Here is a 21,254-nt window from a genome sequence, read left to right on the forward strand (position 1 = left end):
GGGAGTCCGTAGGGCTGGGGCGGGCGTCCGAGGCCCGTTTCCGCCGCCGTCGCGCGCTCGCAACCCTCGGGCGCTCCTCTGGGAGGGTGAGTCTGCGCGGCGGGCGAGGTGGCCGGCTGGAGCGGTCCGCCTGCCTCCAGTCCTCGGGCCAAGTGGCTGCCGGCCTCCCGGGATTCCTAGCGTCCGTGCGCCTAAGCTTCCCCCCCGGCACTCCCTGAGGACGCCGTTCTCCCGCCCCCTTCACTTGGCCTTCCCTGGTCTCGGGCCAGCCTGGAGAGGCCTTGAGTGCCTGGCAGTGAGGTGGTCGGCGCGGGGCGGGGGGTCGTATGGCCAAGGCCCTCTGCCACACTCAGGCTGGGCTCCCGGATTCTGGGCCTCAGCTAGTCGAGCACCACTCGCGGCCTTCTCTTCATTTCCAGATCTGCCCAGGATCGTCCCAGTCTCTCTCCTGCGTAGTCATCCCCTTTTAGGGTCCCCGCTTCCTCATTTGTTGCTTCTTGAAGGCCTAGAATTTGTGATGGTGCAAAAAGGGCGGTGCGTTGGGTGAAATAGTTGATTTCCACCGTGTTCCTGGTCTTTGAATTCTGGCTATTGCTCTGGCCCTGCCCCACTATTGCCAGATCCCGGAGCAATATTCCTCATTCTGACCTCGCAGGGCGTTCCCAGGTAGAGGGCCTGGGCCCAGTGGCTCAATTGAGGTGGGTGATGTATATCAGCTCACATTTGGAACTGGTGCAGTCTCCGTGCCCCTTTCAAGGGGCTGTTGGGCCGTGGGCACTATGGCTGGAGGCTGGAGTTGGAGAACTGTAAAGGAGAAGTTCCTGGGCTTTTTGGTTGTCCTCCACCTTTCCTGATTCCTGGAATTCCTGTGCCCAGCCTTCCCTATAGTCCATCGTTGTGGCTCTAGTCTTCTCCAACCTGCAGTTACTCCCTCCTTCCCTTGCTGCCTGTCATCCAGCCACTGGCTCCATTCAACAGGAGTCCTCCCTGCCTCAGGCCCTTTGCAGTGCTGTTCCCATAGCCTGGAGTGCCTTCCCCACCTCCACCACCTTGGACTTGTTAGCTCCTATACAGCCTATAGTCTGATCACATGCTCAGGGAGGTGACACATCACACAAAGTCATTTTTCTGCTATGAATTTTTGATAGTCTTTTGTACTTAAGCACTCTCATGGTTGCAGATTTGTATTTCTGTGGTTATTTTACCCTTTGTTTCACCGGACTGTGTTCTGTGAAGGCAGGGTTCTTGACCTTTTTGTTCACTCCTGTAGTCCCATTGCTTTGGCCTAGTGCCTGGCATGTAGCAACTTTACATGTTTGTGTAGTGACACATACACAAGAAGATGATCGAAACTATGTCTCTTCAAGAGAATATCTGGAGTTGGGTATAAGGGAGTGGAGAGCACAGTACCTGTTGATTATACTGGAAGTTGAGGGTCTCCAGCACCCTGACCTCTCTTTCAAAACTGCCAACAGAGGTCCTGGCCAAGACGCGTGGACGCCCACTCAGCCTCATGGTAGGAAGCCCAATGGGGTTTTGCCCTCATTTGTCCCATGAGGTCCTCTACCTTTATCTTTTTCTGGGCATCCCTGGGCCCTGGGCTAGACCCTGCAGGCATGCCGCTTTTGCACCTATCCCTAAGAAGCTGAGCATACTCCTGTCAGACCAAACTGAAACTCTTGAGGTGGGGAGGGTCTATGCTATAGACATGGTCTGGGTTGCTCCCCTGTCCCCAGACCGCCCTCCACAGGATTTTAGCCCCAAAGGGGTTGTGACCAACTTGCCTTACCCTGTGGTACACCTGCCTGGAACAGGCCTTGCAGCAGTGCCAGAATGAGGCCTGCGCCAGGTCTCTGTGGGCACTGCAGTGTGTTTTTTCAGGAGGCTGTGACGTTTGGTGATGTGGCCGTGCACTTCTCGCGGGAAGAGTGGCAGTGTCTGGACCCTGGCCAGAGAGCCCTGTACAGGGAGGTGATGCTGGAGAACCACAGCAGCGTGGCCGGGCTAGGTGAGGCTGCACCTTGGGACACTCCCCCACCCCCATCAAGTCACTGATCAGCTCCCAGCCCACCCAGGCCTGTGCCTTCATGGGACCTGGGGCCTGTGATTCTTCATGCTTTGTATGGCCAGCCTATAGGGTGGGAGCTGTGGGTCCAGAGCTGGCCTGGAAGGGCTTACCGTATGCCAGGCAGGCCTGTGCTTTGCACATGTCATGTGATTCAACCCCTATGGAGGGAGTGGAATAATGGGGCCTAATAAAGCCCCCTTTTTGGCTTGACTAGTAAATTAAACTGAAGTAGCTTAAACAAGAAGAAATCATACGCTCATAGTATCTGAGGAAATGGAAGGGGCAGCAGAGATGTCCTTGGGACCACCATGTGCAGATGCATGGGACTGTCAGATGCATCTCCCCCCATCCTGTCCTTCTGTCTTTCTCTCCCATTTCCCTCTGCTCACGATAGGCACCCACTCAGGCCTACTTAATGTCCATTTTCGTTTGTGTTCTGGCAAGGTATTCACGTTGCTTGGCATGCTCAGATAACTGTCAAGAGGTGTTTTTCTCACCTCTGCACTGCACTTCTCCCACCTGCTACTGAACTCTCTGCCCACTTAGTTCCATGGTCCTGTAATCATCCTTGGCTCCTGGGCTGGAGGATCAGGGTGGGGTTTCTAGGTTCCAGGGTAGGCAGGGAGGTCCTTGGTCTGCCAAGTGCTTCTCAGGATTCTGTGATGTGCAGGAAAAGAATGGAATTTCATACTGGACAAAAGAGCCCATCTGCACCCCTTCTTTCTGGCCACACTAGCATGGTCCAGCTTGTTAATGCTTTGTCACTCAAATAAGTGTAATGTGGGCACCTACTATTGTTTGAGTTTGGATTTCTCTGATTACTACTAAGCTTGAATGTCTTCACACTCTTGTTGACTTGTTGGGTTTCTTCTAGAAAGTGTCTGCTTGGAGCCTTTACCAATTCTTTTTTTTTTTGCCTGGGCAATCACTGGGAATCAAACCCGGGTCTCCAGCATGGCAGATGAGTCCTGCCACTGAGTCACCATTACACCACCCTACCCATTTTCTACTGAGGTTACTGTTTCCTTTTGATTTGATGGTGTTCTTTATATTATTCCTTATGTTAGATTTAATCAGAACAGTTATGTAGTGTTTTTTTTTCTTTCTTTTGTTTTTTTTTGTAAAACTCAATTTGTGGACCATTAATTAAAATAGAATCCTAGCAATTACACTGTACCAGAATTTCTTCTTCTCCTGTACATTTTTTATTTTATAGTTTTTAAAGATCTCATTTAGACTTATTTTAGTGTTAGTTATATGTCAGTCAAATAGAAAGGGAAGGACAGAAGGAATAAAGTGGTTGAGGTATTCTGATGTTTCTTCCCATCCTCTAAGGAGTTATGCTTTGACTCAGAGTGGACTGCTTTTCCTCATGACGATGCCCTGCAGGCCATCAGGAGCATGGGTGATGGCATCTTTCTTAAGAATATTGGGGTGTCAGAGTGATTTGAACAGTGAATAAAAACATATTTGCAAAGTCCCCTTGGGAGAATGGCGAGAAAGGGAGAAAATTCAACCTCCCCAAGTGAAGAATCCCTGTTACTCTCACAAGCAGTGGGGACAACCAAAGCAATAGGCTGAGCCCCCAATCTTGGGATTTGTTCATATGAAACTTAACCCCCAAAGGATAGTCTAAACCTACTTAAAATTAGACCCCCAGAGAACCTCTTTTGTTGCTCAGATGTGGCCTCTCTTTCAGCCAACATGACAAGCAAACTCATTGCCCTCCCTCTCTCTACGTGGAACATGACTCCCAGAGGTGTGAACCTTCCTGGCAACATGGGACAGAATTCCTAGAATGAGCTGGGACTCAGCATCAAGGGATTGAGAAAAACTCTTGACCGAAAGGGGGAAGAGCGAAATGAGAGAAAATAAAGTGTCAATAGCTGAGAGATTCCAAACAGCGTTGAGAGGTTATCCTGGAGGTTATTCTTAACTCATTATATAGATATCACCTTTTTAGTTAAAGTATAATGGAGAGGCTGGAGGAAAGTGCTGTGTTCCAGCAGCCATGTTTCTTGAAGATGATTGTATAATGATACAGCTTTCGCAGTGTGACTGTGGGTGTGAAAACCTTGTGTCTGATGCTCCTTTTATCTGCCTTATGGACAGATCAGTAAAACATGGATTAAAAATAAATAACAGGGGGAACAGATGTTAAAATAAATTTAGTAGATTGAAATGCTAGTGATCAATGAAAGGGAGGGGTAAGAGGTATGGTATGTATGAATTTTTTTCTTTTTATTTCTTTTTCTGGATTGAAGCAAATATTCTGAAGTGATTATGGTGATGAATATACAACTATGTGATGATATTATGACTTATTGTTTATATACCAAGAATGGAATGATCATATGGTAAGAATGTTCCTGTTTCTATGTTGTCATGTTTTAAAAAAAATTTTTTTTAATTAAGAAAAAAGAGTATTGGGGTGTTCTTTCATTTAGCAAGGTTTGGTCCTCAGGCTTTCTTCAGCATGAAATTCCATTCCTTTCATGCATATCTCAGTATCAAACAAAATAATTCATCTATTAGTGCCTCTGCTGCTTTCTCAGGCTTTGTAAACGTACACTTTTTTATTTTGCCAGTGACTGGAATTATGATCCTTTAGCAGCAGTTTATTTCTCTAATCTCAAAATTAAACCTTGTTGTTCTTCTTTCATGGCCTTCTGCTTATGTTGACTTTTTGCATTAGTACAAGTCTCAGGATCCTGTAACCACTGTTTGAAGACTGCTTTGAAAACTATTGCTTTTTATTTCTTTGCTTTGTATGTATGTTATACTATACAATAAAAAAGTTTTAAAAAAATTGGTTACAGGATCGATCCTTTAGTTTGTCATGGGCTACCATATGATCCTCTCATATTTTTCCTTCTAGCTGCTCCAGAATATAGGAGGCTAGAGGGCCTAAATACTTTTTTATCATTGCAGACAACTGTTTTTCCCTTCTTTTTCTATGAACAATAACATATACAAAAAAGCGATAAATTTCCAAGCACAGCACCACAAGTCCATCCTTTTCTTATTCTCAATCTTAGGGGGAAGGCTTTCAGTCTCTCACCATTGAGTGTGATGTTCATTGTGGGTTTTTGATATATGCCCTTTATCATGCTTATGAAGTTTCCTTTGATTCCCACCTTTGATGTACTTTTATCAAGAAAGGATGCAGAGTTTGGTCAAATGCCTTTTCAGCATCAGCTGAGTTGATCATGTGATTTTTCCCTTTCCATTTGTTAATGTGTTGTATTACATTAGTTGATTTTCTTGTTTTTCAGCACCACTTGGTCATGGTGTATATTTCTTTTAATGTGCCATTGGATTTGATTTGCAAATATGTTTTTGAGAATTTTTCATCTTTATTCACTAGGGAGATTGGCCCATAGTTTTCCTTTCTTGTAGTATCTTTATAGTTTTGGCATTAGACTGATGTTTGCTTCATAGAATGAGTTAGTGTTCTCTTTTCTTAACGTTTTAGAAGCTTTTGAGCAGGAATGGTGGTAGCTCTTAAAATGTTTGGTAAAATTCTCCTGTGAAGCCATCAGGCCCTGGGCTTTTCTTTTTGGGGAGATTTTTGATGACATTGAATTTCTTGTGATTGGTTTGTTGAGGTCTTCTATTTCTTCCCTAGTCAGTGTAAGTTGTTTATGTGTTTCTAAGGAATTGTCCACTTCATCTAGGTTGTGTAGTTTGTTGGTGTACAGTTGTACTTAGTATCCTCTTGTGAATTTTTTTAAATGTTGGGGGTGGGGTCCATGGTAATGATCCCCCTCATTTCTGATTTTATTTGCCTCTTCTCTGTTTTTTGCTTTGTTAGTCAAGCTAAGGGTTTGTCAGTCTTTTTTATTTCAAAAGCACCAACTTTTGTTTTAAGTGATTATATTGTTTTTTTTGTTTGCCAATTCATTTATTTCCACTTTAATCCTTGTTTTTTCTTTTATTCTACTTGCTTTCAGGTTAGTTTGATGCTCTCTTCCTTTGAAATACAGGCAGTTAGGGGTATACATTTCCCTCTCAGCACTGCTTTTGCTGCATCTCTTAGGTTTTGATAGGTTGTATTCTCATTTTCATTTGTCTCCAGATATTTACTGGTTTCTCTTGGAATTTCTTCTTTCATCCACTGATTGTGTAAGAGTTTATTGTTTACCTCCATATAATTGTGAAACTTCCAGTTCTTTGGTGGTTATTGATTTCCAGCTTCATTCTATTATGATCAGAGAAAGTGCTTTGAATAATTTTAGTCTTTTTAGGGGGGAGGGGCAATGCATGGTCTAGGAATTGAACCCGGGATTCTTGCATGAAAGGTGAGCATTCTACCACTGAACCACCCATGTATCCCAATTTCAGTCTTTTTAAAATTCTTAAGAACTGTTTTGTGCCCCAGCATATGATCTGTCCTGGAGAGTGAGCACTTGAGAAGAATGTACATCCTGGTGTTTTGGGGTGTAATGATTTATATATGTCTCTTAGGCCTAATTCATTTATCGTATTACTTAAGTTCTCTGTTTCCTTATTTATCCTCTGCCTAGTTGTTCTATCTGTTGAAGAGAGTGGTTTGTTGATGCCTCCCATATGACTGAGGAAATGTCTATTGCTTCCTTCAGTTTTGCCAGTGTTTGCCTTACGTCCTTTGGAGCAACTTAATTGGGTGCACATTTATGGTTGTTATTTCCTCTTGGTGAAGTACTGCCTTTATTAATATATAATGTCCTTCCTTACCTCTTATGACATCTTTGCATATAAAGTCTATTTTGTCTGATAGTAATATAGCTACCCCAGCTTTCTTTTGGTTACTACTTGCATGGAATATAATTTTCCATCCTTTCACTTTCAAACTATTTGTATCTTTGGGTCTACGATAAGTCTTGTAAACACAATATAGATGGATCATATTTTAAAATATATTTTGCTGATATGTCTTTTGATTGAGTCAATCAAAAGTTTAATCCATTAACATTCAAAGCTATTACTCTAAAGGCAGTTCTTGATTCAGCCATCTTCTCCTTTGGTTTTTATTTCTCAGATCCATTTTTTTTTCTCTCTCTCTTTTATCCTTCAAGTTACCCTTACTAATATTCTTCAATTCTTTATCCTTCTCCAGACATTCTCTCCTTTTTTTTTTTTTTCCAGATAACAGAACTCCCTTTAGTATTTCCTCCAGGGTAGTTTTCTTGTTAAGAAGTTCTCTCACATTTGTTTATTTGTGAAAATGTTAAAGTCTCCTTCAGTTTTGAAGGACAGCTTTGCTGGATAAAGAATTTTGGGCTGGAAGTTTTTCTCTTTCAGAATTTTAAATACATCAATCATACCACTGCCTTCTCACCTCCATGGTGTCCAACAAGTAGTCAGCACTTACTCTTTTGTGGCTTCCTTTGTATGTGGAATCACTTTTCTCTTACTGCTCTCAGGACTCTCTTTCTCTTCAGCATTTGGTAGTCGGATTAGTATGTGTCTTAGGGTATGTTTGTTTCAATTTCCTCTACTTGGAGTTCATTGGTCTTCTTTGATTTGCATATTTATGTCTTTTTTAAAGGTTGGGAAATTTTCCCCAATTATCTCCTCAAATAACATTCCTAGTCTTTTATTCTTCTCTTCTCCTTCTAGGACACCAGTGAATTTTATGTTTGTGTACTTTATCAACCATTTGCCTGAGATCCAATTCAAATTTTTCTGTCTTTTCACCATTTATTCTTTTGTGCATTTAAAATTCAATGGCTTTCTCCTCTAGTTTGCTTATTCTTTCTACTGCCTCCACAAATCTGCTGTTGTATGTTTCTAGTATATTTTTAATTTGATCTATGATATATTTCATTTTTGTAGGTATGTATTTTTTCAAATTCTTTTTTATGCTCTTCTAGTGTCTTCCTGATATCCTTTATCTCTTCAGCCATTTCACATTAGTTTATTATTATGGTTGTTTTTGTCATGGCTTTAATCTCCCCTTCCTCTTAGAGTGTTCCTGCTCCTATACTGAGTGAAGCTGGCAGTGGGCCTGGCATTCTCTAGCCCCCAAGTTCCCATGGTTAAAACCCTGCCTGTTCTCTGCTGATGCATTTGGTGTCAGGACCCTTGGGGTAGTGGCCATGACTTGGACAGGGAAGGGCTTGGGAGTGTAGTTGTCTCTCAACTACAGTTGGGGGGGGTACTTGTGTGCCCCCGTGCCCAGATTCCCACCCTTTTCTCCCTTCAGAGGCTCTAACTGTGCCCCCAGCAGCCCCCCTGCCCCTTTATACCCTGAACCAGTGGGGAGGTCGAGCACTGTGTTGTACTCCCACTATGCCAACTTGCTGTCTCCTTCTCTGCTAGCCCCCACATCAGGATTCTTGGTCTTCAAGCCTGAGCTGATATCCCGGCTGGAGCAGGGGCAGGAGCCGTGGGTTCTAGACCTGCAGGGAACAGAAGGGAGAGAGATGCCAAGGACCTCCCGGACAGGTGAGTCTCAGGCCCAGAGGCCCTCAGGCAGGAGAAGATGAGGAGTGGTTGAGATAAACTGTGTGTAAGATAGCCAGTGCCTGCAGCAGTGCTATTGAGGGCAAGGCTGTACAAGGTGGTACTGCCTTGCAACAGTGGGAGGCTGGAAGCCAGCCTTGGAGGCTGATGCCAGTGACCACCTTAGAGTTTCAGGCTAGGCTGCCAGACACATGATCAGGGAGGCAGTAGCAGACCTGCTGGAGGGAAGAGACCAGTTGTGGGACTTTGAGATTATCTAGAAAAAAGCAGGGACCCAAAATACCTATGCATTTTGGCAAAGATGGAATTCATTTTTTAAGTCATTCCATATTTTGTTGAATTTTTCACTTTTACTAATACTCTATACTCATCTATGTGAAGTATACTTATTGTTAAACTTGGCTGTTTTCAGCCTTTCTTTAGGCAACTGTCCCCCTGAGATAATCCCCCCATCCAGGAGTTTACTTCAGAACATCTTTGGACCCTAGTTGATCCCAGACTCTCAGACAAAGCTCCAGGGTCATTAGCTGCTCCATGGCAGTGGCCTGTGCTTGGCCCCTGTTGGAGAAGGAGTTGCCTCCTGCCCTAAGTGCTCTGCTCTGAGGCCTCCCTTGCAGACACATATTGCTCAGGTTCAGCTCTGAGGTGACAGTGAGATAGGAAGGAGCAAAAAGATCCTCTCTTGTCTGGCTGCCTACTGAAACCAGTATGGCTTGGCTGATAGAGACTGCTATCATTCTGTAGGGCTGTCTGGAAGTGTAGCAGGTAAATCCAAAATTGTGAAAAGTAAGAACTGTGCTCTTCCTTCCATACACACATCCCCATGTGACTTGGCAGGGCCAAGAGAGATCCTAAAAACTTACACTCTCCTGATTCTGCTGTAGCCTCTTTATACATGCACCCCTTGTTTGCAGTGTAGATGCCACAGTTAACCATAAAGGCTGGGTCTGTAGTGGCCATGTTCAAGAATGAGTTCAATTAAGGTCGTGAACGGAGTTCCCTAACACATGCCTGCAAACGGGTTGTGTTAGGACAAGGAACAGCAAACAGTTCCTGGAACTCTTATCTCGATTTGGAACTTTTTCTTGTGATGCCAAATCAGTTAAACATTCAGATATTAAAAATAATAGCAAGGAACACACTGTTTTGTTCTTGGAGAAAACAGTAGCTAAGAGCACATGTTTAGCTTGTGTTTCACTAGCAATCACTTTCTCTTTGTTTTTTCATGCAATAAAAGTTATGCAGAGCAAGCTGATGCTGCTGCTTGCCTTAATGAGCTTCAGCCCTCTGCTTCACACAGCATTCAGTCTGCCGTCTCTTTCTTTTCATTCAAGCTCGTTACAGCATGGGTCTAATGTGAAGATGAGAGGGTTGGGAGCCTTACCTCACACGGGGAATTTTTTTTTTTTTTTAGCAGTTTTTTGTAGTTTTCTTTATATAGGTTTTTTGTCTCTTTGGTTAAATTTATTCCTAGGTATTTTATTCTTTTAGTTGCGATTGTAAATGGGATTCGTTTCTTGATTTCCGCCTCAGCTTGTTCATTACTAGTGTATAGAAAAGCTACAGATTTTTATGTTGATCTTGTAGCCTGCTACTTTGCTGTACTCATTTATTAGCTCTAGTAATTTTGTTGTGGATTTTTCTGGGTTTTCTACGTATAGTATCATATCGTCTGCAAACAGTGATAGTTTTACTTCTTCCTTTCCAATTTTGATGCCTTGTATTTCTTTTTCTTGCCTAATTGCTCTGGCTAGAACCTCCAACACAATGTTGAATAATAATGGTGATAGTGGACATCCTTGTCTTGTTCCTGATCTTAGGGGGAAAGTTTTCAATTTTTCCCCATTGAGGATGATATTAGCTGTGCGGAAAAGAATGGAAAAATTTCACACGGGGAATTTTGAGCACAGCCCCACCTGACCTGGCCCTACTGGCCTGGCCCCCTGCTACCTTCTCTGCTGTCTTCCTGTTCAGAGTCACTGCTAATCCTTTCAGGGAAGGAGGTAAAGCGGTAAGGGATCCACTCCGCATGAAATGTTTGCAAGATTGAATGGAAATTTTAAATTTTTTAAATTTTAAAACCATTCCCTTTAGGTGGGCCACGGCAACTCAGCAGGCAGAGTTCTCGCCTGCCATGCTGGAGACCTGGGTTCGATTCCTGATGCCTGCCCATGCAGAAAAAAAAATCTCTCTTCAATCCGTTGCACCATTGCAAAGCCAGCTATAGTTGGCAAAATTAGATATTCATTGGGTTTATATGCAACAAGTGGTACCCTGGTGATGAAGCGGCAGGGTAAGGTGTTTTTCTGCAGTGCAGACCTGTAGCTGTTGTCTACCATCCCCAGGGCTCACAGTGCAAGATTGTGACATCTTAGAGCAAAATATAAGTTAATATAAACCAGAATTTATGGAGAAAAAAATTAAATGCCCAGATACATCATTTGTACATGACTGGTATACGAGGTGAAAACACAAGTGCATATATCCATGGAAATAGATCAGTTAAGCCATGTTGGTCCAGAGTTAGGAAGGACGGGCCAGGTCTGCAGTGGGGTTGTCTCACTGTACTCCTTCCTTGTCAGGAAAGAAGCTGACATTAATTTGAAGAGAATTCAGAAGGAAAGTGAATGGTAGGAAGGCCTCATGGGGAGCAGGTAGAAGCAGGCAGATCTCACCAGAAACTTGCAGATTAAAGGAATTCAATATGGTTTAATGGGTGTGGCTACTTGGAAGCTGATGAGCAGGCTACTGAGGGGTATAATGAGGTGTAAGCTGGGAAGGAGTAGTTCTTAAAGACAACTAGAGAGGAAGTAAAGTGTTCAGGTCTTGAGTTCTATGAATAACTGTCACTGTCAGATTGCGGTTCATACCACATGCCCAGTAGTCTTTTGGGCATAACCCTTATAAGTCTCTCTGCAGTATTCTTCCTCCGTCTTTTTCATTGCCTACTCATTCCTTCCTTCTTTCTCTTTTAATCTCCACTCCATCTGATATCTCTCACATCCTTTGGATGCTTGGACCTCTGACTTCCCACCCTCCTTAGACCTAAGTTAGCTGTCCTCACTTTGTTTCATTCTGGAGTTTGCCTCGCTTTAGCATTCTACATAGCACCCAATGAGCACAGTCATTGATAAGCAAAACCAAATTTTGAAAACGATCCAAGGCATTGAGTTGTTGTAGTGTTGTTTCCACATGGGTATACTATAGTGCTTGATACACCCTACCCTGGGAGGGGAACCAAGTTCCCCCTGTGGCCGTCCACCCCTCTCCCTACCCCACTTTGGTAGTATTTTTCTTTTCTCTGAGCACAGAGAAGAAGGAGTAACTCTATTTTATGTTTATTTCAGATTCTATGATTCAGACTGATAATGAACAGGCTTGTGAGGACATGAATATTTTAAAATCAGAATCACATGGAATGATGATCAAAATCCCCCAACAGGATTTTCCTCAGAGTTCTGGCTTTGGAGACACTGGTGAGTCTGAGATCTGGTCAGACAGTAATCAGAGCAATTCTCCTGGGCTGAAAGTGATGAACTCACTCTTTGAGATAAACTGTTTAAATAAAGAGACTATGACTCACAAGAAGACCTTTACCAAGGAGAACTCCCAGAAATATAATGAACTGGGAATAAATGGCAACCTGGACTGCAAATTTAGTGAAAATCAGAGAGATTCTACAGACAAGACATTTGAAAACTGTGATATGTGTGGTAGAAGTTTCAGATCCACTTCACACATTGCTCTGCATTGGAAGATTAATACACAAAAGAAACCTAACCAATGTCAAGATTGCCAAAAAAAAAAATCTCATTGCTTACATGGGAAACTCCAAACTAATTGCCATGGAGATAAACCATATGAATGTGAGGAATGTGGGAAAGTCTTCAGGTTGTGTTCACAGCTTAATCAGCATCAGAGAATCCACACTGGAGAGAAACCATTTAAATGCATTGAGTGTGGAAAAGCCTTCCGCCTGAGCTCAAAACTTATTCAACATCAAAGAATTCATACTGGAGAGAAGCCCTACAGGTGTGAGGAATGTGGAAAAGCCTTTGGTCAGAGCTCAAGCCTCATCCACCATCAGAGAATCCATACAGGGGAGAGGCCCTATGGTTGTCGCGAGTGTGGAAAAGCCTTCAGTCAGCAGTCACAGCTGATTAGACATCAGCGAACTCACACTGGAGAGAGACCCTACACCTGTAAGGAATGTGGGAAGGCCTTCAGCCAGAGTTCAACTCTGGCACAACATCAGAGAATGCATAATGGGGAGAAATCTCAAATCTCAAGAACTTCAGATAGTCCAAACCTTGCTACACATCAAAGAATCCATGCTGTAGAAAAACCATTTAAATGTGATGTGTGTGGGAAAGCTTTTAGATGGAGCTCTCGCCTTAGTCAACATCAGTTAATTCACACTGGAGAGAAACCTTATAAATGTAACAAATGTACAAAAGCCTTTGGTTGTAGCTCACGGCTTATTCGCCATCAAAGAACTCACACTGGAGAAAAACCATTTAAATGTGATGAGTGTGGGAAAGGCTTTGTCCAGGGCTCACACCTTATTCAGCATCAGAGAATTCACACTGGAGAGAAACCTTATTCATGTAATGACTGTGGAAAATCCTTTAGTCAGAGCTCCAGCCTCATTTACCATCAGAGAATTCATAAGGGAGAGAAACCATATGAATGCCTCGAATGTGGGAAAGCCTTCAGTATGAGTACACAACTTACAATACATCAAAGGATTCACACCGGAGAGAGACCCTATAAATGTAATGAATGTGGGAAAGCTTTCAGTCAGAATTCAACCCTTTTCCAACACCAGATCATTCATGCTGGGGTGAAACCCTATGAATGTAGTGAATGTGGGAAAGCATTTAGTCGGAGTTCATATCTTATTGAACACCAGAGAATTCACACAAGAGCCCAGTGGTATTATGAATATGGTAATACCCTGGAAGGGTCAACCTTTGTGAGCCGTAAAAAGGTTAATACTGTAAAGAAATTGCATAAATGTAATGAATGTGAGAAAATCTTCAGGTGGCGCTCACATCTAATTATACATCAGAGAATTCACACCGGAGAGAAACCATATAAATGTAATGAATGTGGGAAAGCTTTTAACCGGAGTTCAAGACTTACTCAACATCAGAAAATTCACATGGGATAGACTGATTACATTTTCAAATGTTTATAAATGTGAGTAAACTTAACAGCCTTAACTTTGTTATTTTATATGGGATCATTTATACTGATAATTTAGAACATTAGGAAAGATTTCTCTAAAGAAACAGTATCCAAGTTCATACAAATTGTATGTTTATTTGCTAAAATGTTTGACCTTTTTCCATACAATAAAGCCTGTCCCTCACTTCAGGGTGCCCTCTGTAAAGTTTTGAGATCTCAGAAGACTCTGGGTCCCTGTGTATGAGAAGGAGGTATGAGAAATACTGTTTGAGCTCTGCCAGACTGAATCAGTTAAAAGAAGCTACCCACTGTTTTCTCTTGCTATCAGTTAATCAGACTGGTTCAAACAATAATTTATTAGCTCATACAAGAGGAAGTCTAGAAAAGGACTGCTGAAATTCATTTATCTTCACTTAACTTCTGTTCTTTAAAACTCATCATACATTGCAGCAACCCAGAGGTTTAACCACCCAGGTCCAAAGGGCCTCGGCCTCTTCCTTTTGAGAGGCAAGGCTGCGTTGTTAATATTGATCATCAGTGTGGTTGTCATTCACTGAGCATATTCTGTGCTAGGCACTATGAATACCCTGGTGGTATGACAGCAGTCTGAAGCCATACCTGGGGCCCAGGAACATGCTGTGTGACTCTGGGACATCACTTGCCTTCTTTGAAATTCAGAGCTCTCTTTCTTACCTGAAAGTATGTATCCCTATTGCATAGTAATGAGAATTTTTAAATAGGACATAAGAACATTTTTTATTGTGCCTGGCAGAGACTAAACATTGGAATGTAGTGTAATTTATTGTAGCATAGTTCACTGCATCACACTTCCTTTCACCTCCCATTCCTACACCAACAAGCCTGAAGCCAAGTTTTAGTTTGGCCTCCTATTTTTAGTTTCCTAGGTGGCTCAAGCAAATACTGTGAAATGGGTCGAGTTAAAAAATGGGAATGTATTGGTTCAAGGTTTGAGGCTGGGAAAATGTCCAAATCAAGGTGATGCTCTCTTCTTGAAGTCTTTGATGTTCTGGGGCTGAGTGCTAGTGGTTCTTGTGCTTTAGTTTGTTACATGACAAGACACATGGCGGTATCTCCTGGTCTTTCCCTTCTCTTCCACATGCTGTTGATGTTCAGCTTCTTGCTTCCTGTGGCTTTTTCTTTTTGTCTGAATTTCATTCCACAGAAAGGACTCCAATAATAGGATTAAGACTCATTCTGTTTAAGCTGGGCCACATCTTAACTGAAGCAAACTCTTCAAAAGATCCTATTTACAGTGGGTTCATACCCACAGGAATGGATTCAGGAACATTTTTCTGGAATACATATACCTTCAAACCAACACATCTCCCAAACCAGCATTTCCAGCTATACCCCAACTCCCACTTTCAGCCTCTGGGCCAGACAACCCATCTAGTATTGTTCCAATCTCCGTTTTAGAGAAGAGGCCACTCAGAGACATTATCACATACTATTTTTTGCTGCATAACAAATTACCTTAAAACTCAGCCAAAGTGAAGTGTCTTGAGATTTTGCCCTTTTTTATAAGCTAACAGGTCAGCCTGTAGTTGTTTCCTGGATGCTGGTTGAAGATAAAAGGCACATGTGGTAGTCAAGGTGTTAGCATGGTCACATTGATACCCCACACATCTGAACAAGTCCCTCAGGGCAATGGAGAGGGACCCAGATCGGTGCTATGCACATGATAGGTTTGGGTCATAGCCAAAGAACATTGAGGTTGGAGAATTCCCTGCTTTTATACTGAGTAGGGAGAAGCCTTCTCTTTGTTGGGGGGGTGGGGAATATTACCTCATCAACCTTGAGAAATGGTCCAGCTAAGAAATGGTCAGGGCCTTACATTGGTACACACAGCTATAATGTTCAGGGACACATGGGCCCATGCCAGATCACCTCTTCCAAAAATTTACCACTTGGCCTAATGCCTTGACTAAATTCAAACTTTCACATGGGTCTGCCACTGATCACATGTCCTGACTCATCTGACTATGAACAAGTTCCAGGAGAACCAGTAGGTAGCTAAAATAGCTAGGATGAGGTCTAAGGCCAATCTATTGTCCAACACATACAAGACCTGGTGCTCTAAAGCATGGGCCAAAAAGCTCTCCTATCTGCATTGGGAAGACACTTTGTAGCCCATTTTTTTCTATATACAAAAATAACTGTAAAGGGCACAGGTTGCTCCGTTCAAGATTTGTTGTGACACTTGACTTGGATTGCCATCACACTGGTTTGGTTAAGCCCCATGGGTAGAATCACAGTAGTTGCCACCTTGATTGCCATACATAGCATAACCCAAGGCTGCTCAGGTTTCAGAAGAACCTGAAGAATTTATAATGGATTGACAAGGCTGTGCCTATCAGTGCATTTCCATGTCATAAGGGAGTTCAGGAGCTATCACTGACAGGTTAGACACAGCAGAACAGTTAAAAACTTGTCACATGAGTTTTTTGTGTCCACGGCATTGTGGATGGGCTGCTAAGCCCAGCATTAGGTCAGATCCACTCCCAGCTGCTGTCCCTTAACTGAAGGTGACGACAACAACCAAGTTGTTTGATGGACATTCCCCAATACCTACCATCCATAGGCATCTTTTCTGTTGAGCGCTGAAAGAGCCACTTCAAAAATCAGCTCAAAGATTTCTGACTCTCCTACCTTCTGGTCCACATGCCTTACTGAAGCAGTTTTATGTTTGTTTGTTTTTTGTTTTTGCATACAGCTATTTATTTAAATCAATGATTTCCTTACAAGTTCTTATTTAAAAATATATATATATTTTTATTGACAAAGCAACATACATTCTTAACATATGAACTTTCCATACTTAATGTACAATCAATGGCTCACAGTATCATCACATAGTTGTATATTCATCACCATGATCTTTTTTTCAAACTAAGTTTATTTTAACATTTGTTCCCCCATTATTTATTTTATTCCATATGTTCTACTCGTCTGTTGACCAGGTAGATAAAAGGAGCATCAGACACAAGGTTTTCACAATCACACAGTCACATTGTGAAAGCTATATCATTATACAATCATCTTCAAGAAACATGGCTACTGGAACACAGCTCCACATTTTCAGGCAGTTCCCTCCAGTCTCCATTACATCTTGAATCACAAGGTGATACCTACTTAATGCATAAGAATAACCTCCAGGATAACCTCTTGAGTCTGTTTGGAATCTCTCAGCCATTGACACTTTGTCTCATTTCACTCTTCCCCCTTTTGGTCCAGAAGGTTTTCTCAATTCCTTGATGCTGAGTCTCAGCTCATTCTAGGATTTCTGTCCCACGTTGCCAGGAAGTTCCACACCCCTGGGAGTCATGCCCCACGTAGACAGGCGGAGAGTGATGAGTTTGCTTGTTGTGTTGGCTGGAGAGAGAGGCCACAACCATTATCATTTCTTAGAACATTTGCATCTGAAGCAGTTTGTTCACTGAATCTAGCTGTCCCCAGAAAGGGATATCTCTCAACCATTTCTTGGATAACAATCAGGACAAAAGGGATAGAAGATTATAGAGAGTATTTCAAAATTCTGGATTCTGCCTTGGCCATGATGCTTTCTTCTTTCCCCCTTACAGCAACTATAGGCTGGTCAAAAAGGGAACCATAGGATTCAAAACTAATTCTGGTTCAGTACCTGGATTCTCTGGTTGCATTGACAAGGTCTGGGATCAGGGGTTGGCAAACCATGGCCTGTAGGGTAAATCCCATCACCTGCCTTTTTTTTTTTTTTTAAACTTTTTTTATTGTATAGTATAACATATATACAAAGCAAAGAAATAAAAAAAGCAAGTTTTCAGAGCACTCTTCAACAAGTAGTTACAGGACAGATCCCCGAGTTTGTCATGGGCTACCATACGATCCTTTCAGATTTTTCCTTCTAGCTTCTCCAGAATATAGAAGGCTAGAAGGCTTAAATATTTTATCATCACAATTGACTTTTCTTCCTTCTTTTCTTGAAAAATAACATATATACAAAAAAGCTATAAATTTCAAATCACAACATATTTCAGAGTTTGACATGGGTTACAATTCCACAATTTTAGGTTTTTATTTCTACCTGCTCTAAAATACTAGACACTAAATGAGATATTAATTTAATGATTCAGCACTCATATTCATTTGTTAAATCCTATCTTCTCTGTATAACTCCACCATCACCTTTGATCTTTCCATCCCTCTCTTCAGGGGTATTTGGGCTATGGCCATTCTAAATTTTTCATATTGGAAGGGTTTGTCACTAATATGGGGTAGGGAGATGGAACTATCTGACATTCTGGAGAGGCTGGGCTAGGTTTCAGGACTTGTCTGGAGGCTGTAGATTTGCTGGAAAGTTACTCTAGTGCATGGCACCCTTGTAGAATCTTAAATATTGCCCTAGGTATTCTTTAGGATTGGCTGGAATGGTCCTGGTTGGGGGTTGGCAGGTTATGATAGGTAGTAAGGTCTAACTGAAGCTTGCATAAGAGCAACCTCCAGAGTAGCCTCTCAACTCTATTTGAACTCTCTCTGCCACTGATTCTTTATTAGTTACATTTCTCACCCCAACCCCCATCACCTGCTTTTATACAGCCTAAGAAGTAAAGAGGGTATTTACATTTTTTAGTAGTTGGAGAAAAACTATATATTTGTAGCATTTGAAGATTATATGAAATTCAAGTTTTAGTGTGAAAAATTTCTATTGGGACACAACCATGTCCACTTGCTTGTGTATTATATCTAGCTGCTTTCATGCTACAACAGCAGTGTTCTTTACTATGCTAGCCTCTCCAACCTCATTAATTTTCTTAGAGCTTTGTTCATTTAAATGTACCAATATAACCGAGAATAAGGCAGTGCGGCCAATTCAGTGGAAATAAGGCTAAAATCCTACCTTCTAGTCTACCAAACATCGACTGCAGAAGGCCAGAATGGAGAGTCCTTAGCTGCTATCCATGTGAAGAAAAATGCATGATTTTCATGGATCAGTTTGTTGTAAGCCAAGGGTATGAGCTCTGAGCAGGAGGGAGCTGCACCACCAAGCATCTGACCATGAGGTGGTGCTGTCTCTTTCTAGGAATGTGGCTTTGGTCAAGTTATTGAATCTCTCTGTGCTTGTTTCCTCACCTGTCATGGTCAGGTTCATGTGTCAACTTGGCCAAGTTGTGGTGTTTGTCTGGTTGGGCAAGTGCTGGCCTGTCTCTTGCAATGAGGACATTTCATAGAATTAGATCATGATCACGTCAGCTGCATCCACAGCTGATTCCATTTGTAATCAGCCAAAGGGGAGTGTCTTCTGCAATAAGTGATGCTTAATCTAATCACGGGAAGCCTTTTAAAGAGGCTTCAGAAGAGACAGGGCTCTATTCCTGCTTTGGCTGATGAGCCTCTCCTGTGGAGTTCGTCCAGACCTTCCATCGTAGTCATCGGCTTCACAGCTTGCCCTGCAGATTTTGGACTCTGTGTTCTTGTGGTCACGTGAGACACTTTTATAAATTTTATATTTGTAAGTGTTCCCTGTGGATTCTGTTTCTCTAGAGAACCCTAACTAATACATCACCCATAAAAGATATCCAAAGTAAACATTTCAAGTAGCACTTGAATAGCATCCGCACAATCCCTGAGACAAGTGCTGACTGTCCTCTTGTAGACAGGGAGAAGAGAGAATGTGAAACTCTTAGCGGGCTGCCCATGAGGGAACACAGGGCTTGAAAAGGTCTGTTCTGCCTTCATGCTGCATATCCCAGTGCATGTTTCAGTAAATAGAGCAAGAAACCCATTGTAAGCATTTCCTGAACCCCATTTTCAGAGAAGATTTTGGTTTTGGACACCAATTAATAAATTAGACTCATACTTTTGACCTTGAAATTGCTCTTTATGTCAATTATTGATTAATCAGACTAATCTTTGGTTTAGGTCACTGAAACTAAACTATCTTGAACTTTCTAAAAGCTTCACAAAAAACCAAATGGCAAAAACAAATTTCTTTAATCAAAACAAATGGCACAGTGTGAGGGCAGGGCCAAGACTGCTTTATGCACCCCATGTCCTTATTGTAAGTGGGTCTAACTCAGCACATTGGAAATGTTTGTTGAGGGAGTAACACATTTGGGGAGTATCCAGGGTTTGAGCTCGGGATGTTAGAGAGCCATGGAAAAGAAGAAATTCACTGGCACAAAGAGTTTCTGCAGAGAAATAATACAAATTAAGGCCAACAAATCTGAGTGATTTTCCACATGCAAATGACTGTCCCTTGTGAAGGCCTTGTGGGGGCCAAGGCCAGCCTCTGCCCCGAGGAGTCCTGGGCTGGCGGCAGAGACTGACAAAGATGAGGACAGGGAATCATACTGCATCTTTGGTGGAGTCTGTGGGTTCACAAGAGAGAGATTCCTATCTCAGCCTGGTGAAGGGTGGGGCAGAGGGAGGTGTGGCAGTTAGGAGGTGTGGTAGTTAGATTCAGGTGTCAACTTGGCTAGGTGAAGGTACCTAGTTCTATTACTGTGGACATGAGCCAATGGCATGTGAACCTCATCTGTTGTTGATTACATCTGCAGTCCACTAGGAGGCATGCATGCTGCAATGAATGATGTTTGATTTAATTGGCTGGTGCTTAAATGAGAGAGCTCAACATAGCACAGCCCAAGCAGCTCAGCATACCTCATGTCAGCACTTGCAGCTCAGCCCAGGCCTTTGGAGATGCAGAAAATCACCCCGGGGAAAGTTGTTGGAACCCAGAGGCCTGGAGAGAAGGCCAGCAGAGATCACCCTGTGCCTTCCCACGTAAGAACCTCAGTTGAAAGTTAGGTGCCTTTCCTCTGAAGAACTAATGAAATAAATTGCATTTTATTAAAAGCCAATCCATCTCTGGTGTGTTGCATTCCGGCAGCTAGCAAACTAGAACAAATTTTGGTACCGGAGAGTAGGGTGCTGCTGTGGTTTGCAAATACCAGATGTCGGAATGGTTTTTTGGATGGCTAAGGGGAAGATTTTGGAGGAACTGTGAAGAGAATGATGGAGAAGTCCTGGAGTGCTTGAAGAGGCTGTTAGTATAAACAGAACCACTGCCAATCTGGACAAAGGGGAACACAAAAGGGAAAAATTGGAGTGTACAGAGTGAGAACCATGGAAGCTTGGGTCTGAAGCCAAGAAACCTCAGCCAGGAGAGGGGGCCCACCCATATACATGGAGAGGGTGAGTTTACCCTGAAGAGCAAGAATGAATCTCCCACCTCATTGCAGTGGAAGAGTAGTGCAGCCTCAGGCCTTGGAGAAGGTACAGCATGCTCCTTGGGGGACTGGGGAGAGCCTGGCTGCCACCACATGGAGGGGTTGAGCGTGTATCCTGGAAATGGCAGAGAGCCTAGATATGGCCCTGATGCTTGGAGAGGGTGGAGCCAAGAAAAAGGTGGTCTCCTCAATGTCCCCCGAGGTTGCTTTGGAAACAGGCAGGCCACTGCAAAGACCCTTGGAAAGGATGGAGCTGCCACTTTCTAAAGCCAAAGGATAAATGACTTTCAGACTTTGAAATCCAATGGTGTTTACCCTGC

The 21,254-nt window shown here is 42.7% G+C and overlaps 2 protein-coding genes across 8 annotated transcripts in view; one reads left to right on the plus strand and one right to left on the minus strand.

Annotated features, from left to right (window-relative positions):
• On the plus strand, positions 1 to 19,576 carry LOC143688471 (zinc finger protein 7-like). 5 transcript variants are annotated; one of them, XM_077166415.1, is made up of 5 exons: positions 1 to 86; positions 1,476 to 1,516; positions 1,882 to 2,008; positions 8,372 to 8,497; positions 11,863 to 19,576. In XM_077166415.1, the coding sequence occupies exons 2-5, from the start codon at positions 1,514 to 1,516 to the stop codon at positions 13,686 to 13,688; spliced, it is 2,082 nt and encodes a 693-aa protein (XP_077022530.1). In that variant the 5' UTR covers positions 1 to 86; positions 1,476 to 1,513; the 3' UTR covers positions 13,689 to 19,576. The 5 variants fall into 5 exon arrangements, with proteins under 5 accessions (XP_077022530.1, XP_077022531.1, XP_077022528.1 ...); XM_077166413.1 differs by having other exon boundaries at positions 44 to 86; positions 1,885 to 2,008; XM_077166412.1 differs by lacking the exon at positions 1 to 86 and adding an exon at positions 94 to 300.
• The window catches only part of COMMD5 (COMM domain containing 5), a 14,817-nt gene continuing 7,973 nt past the window's right edge, over positions 14,411 to 21,254 (minus strand). Inside the window, exon 4 of one of the 3 annotated variants that reach the window (XM_077166461.1) lies at positions 14,411 to 17,098. In XM_077166461.1, the coding sequence (XP_077022576.1) occupies positions 16,996 to 17,098 (103 nt within the window). In that variant the 3' untranslated portion in view covers positions 14,411 to 16,995. The remainder of the gene's footprint in view (positions 17,099 to 21,254) is intronic. The other 2 variants (XM_077166462.1, XM_077166460.1) reach the window with 2 other exon arrangements.

Source organism: Tamandua tetradactyla, chromosome 6 (assembly GCF_023851605.1).
Source record: "Tamandua tetradactyla isolate mTamTet1 chromosome 6, mTamTet1.pri, whole genome shotgun sequence".
In the NCBI taxonomy this organism is placed as follows: Eukaryota; Metazoa; Chordata; class Mammalia; order Pilosa; family Myrmecophagidae; genus Tamandua; species Tamandua tetradactyla.

What these genes read in the sequence shown, in the direction of transcription:
- LOC143688471 (XM_077166411.1), top strand. Translation starts at nt 1,834, where the DNA reads ATGAGGCCTGCGCCAGGTCTCTGTGGGCACTGCAGTGTGTTTTTTCAG. An exon ending in CAGCAGCGTGGCCGGGCTAG is followed by an intron (nt 2,009 to 8,371) that starts GTGAGGCTGCAC and finishes CTTCTCTGCTAG; the next exon opens with CCCCCACATCAGGATTCTTG. An exon ending in GCCAAGGACCTCCCGGACAG is followed by an intron (nt 8,498 to 11,862) that starts GTGAGTCTCAGG and finishes TGTTTATTTCAG; the next exon opens with ATTCTATGATTCAGACTGAT.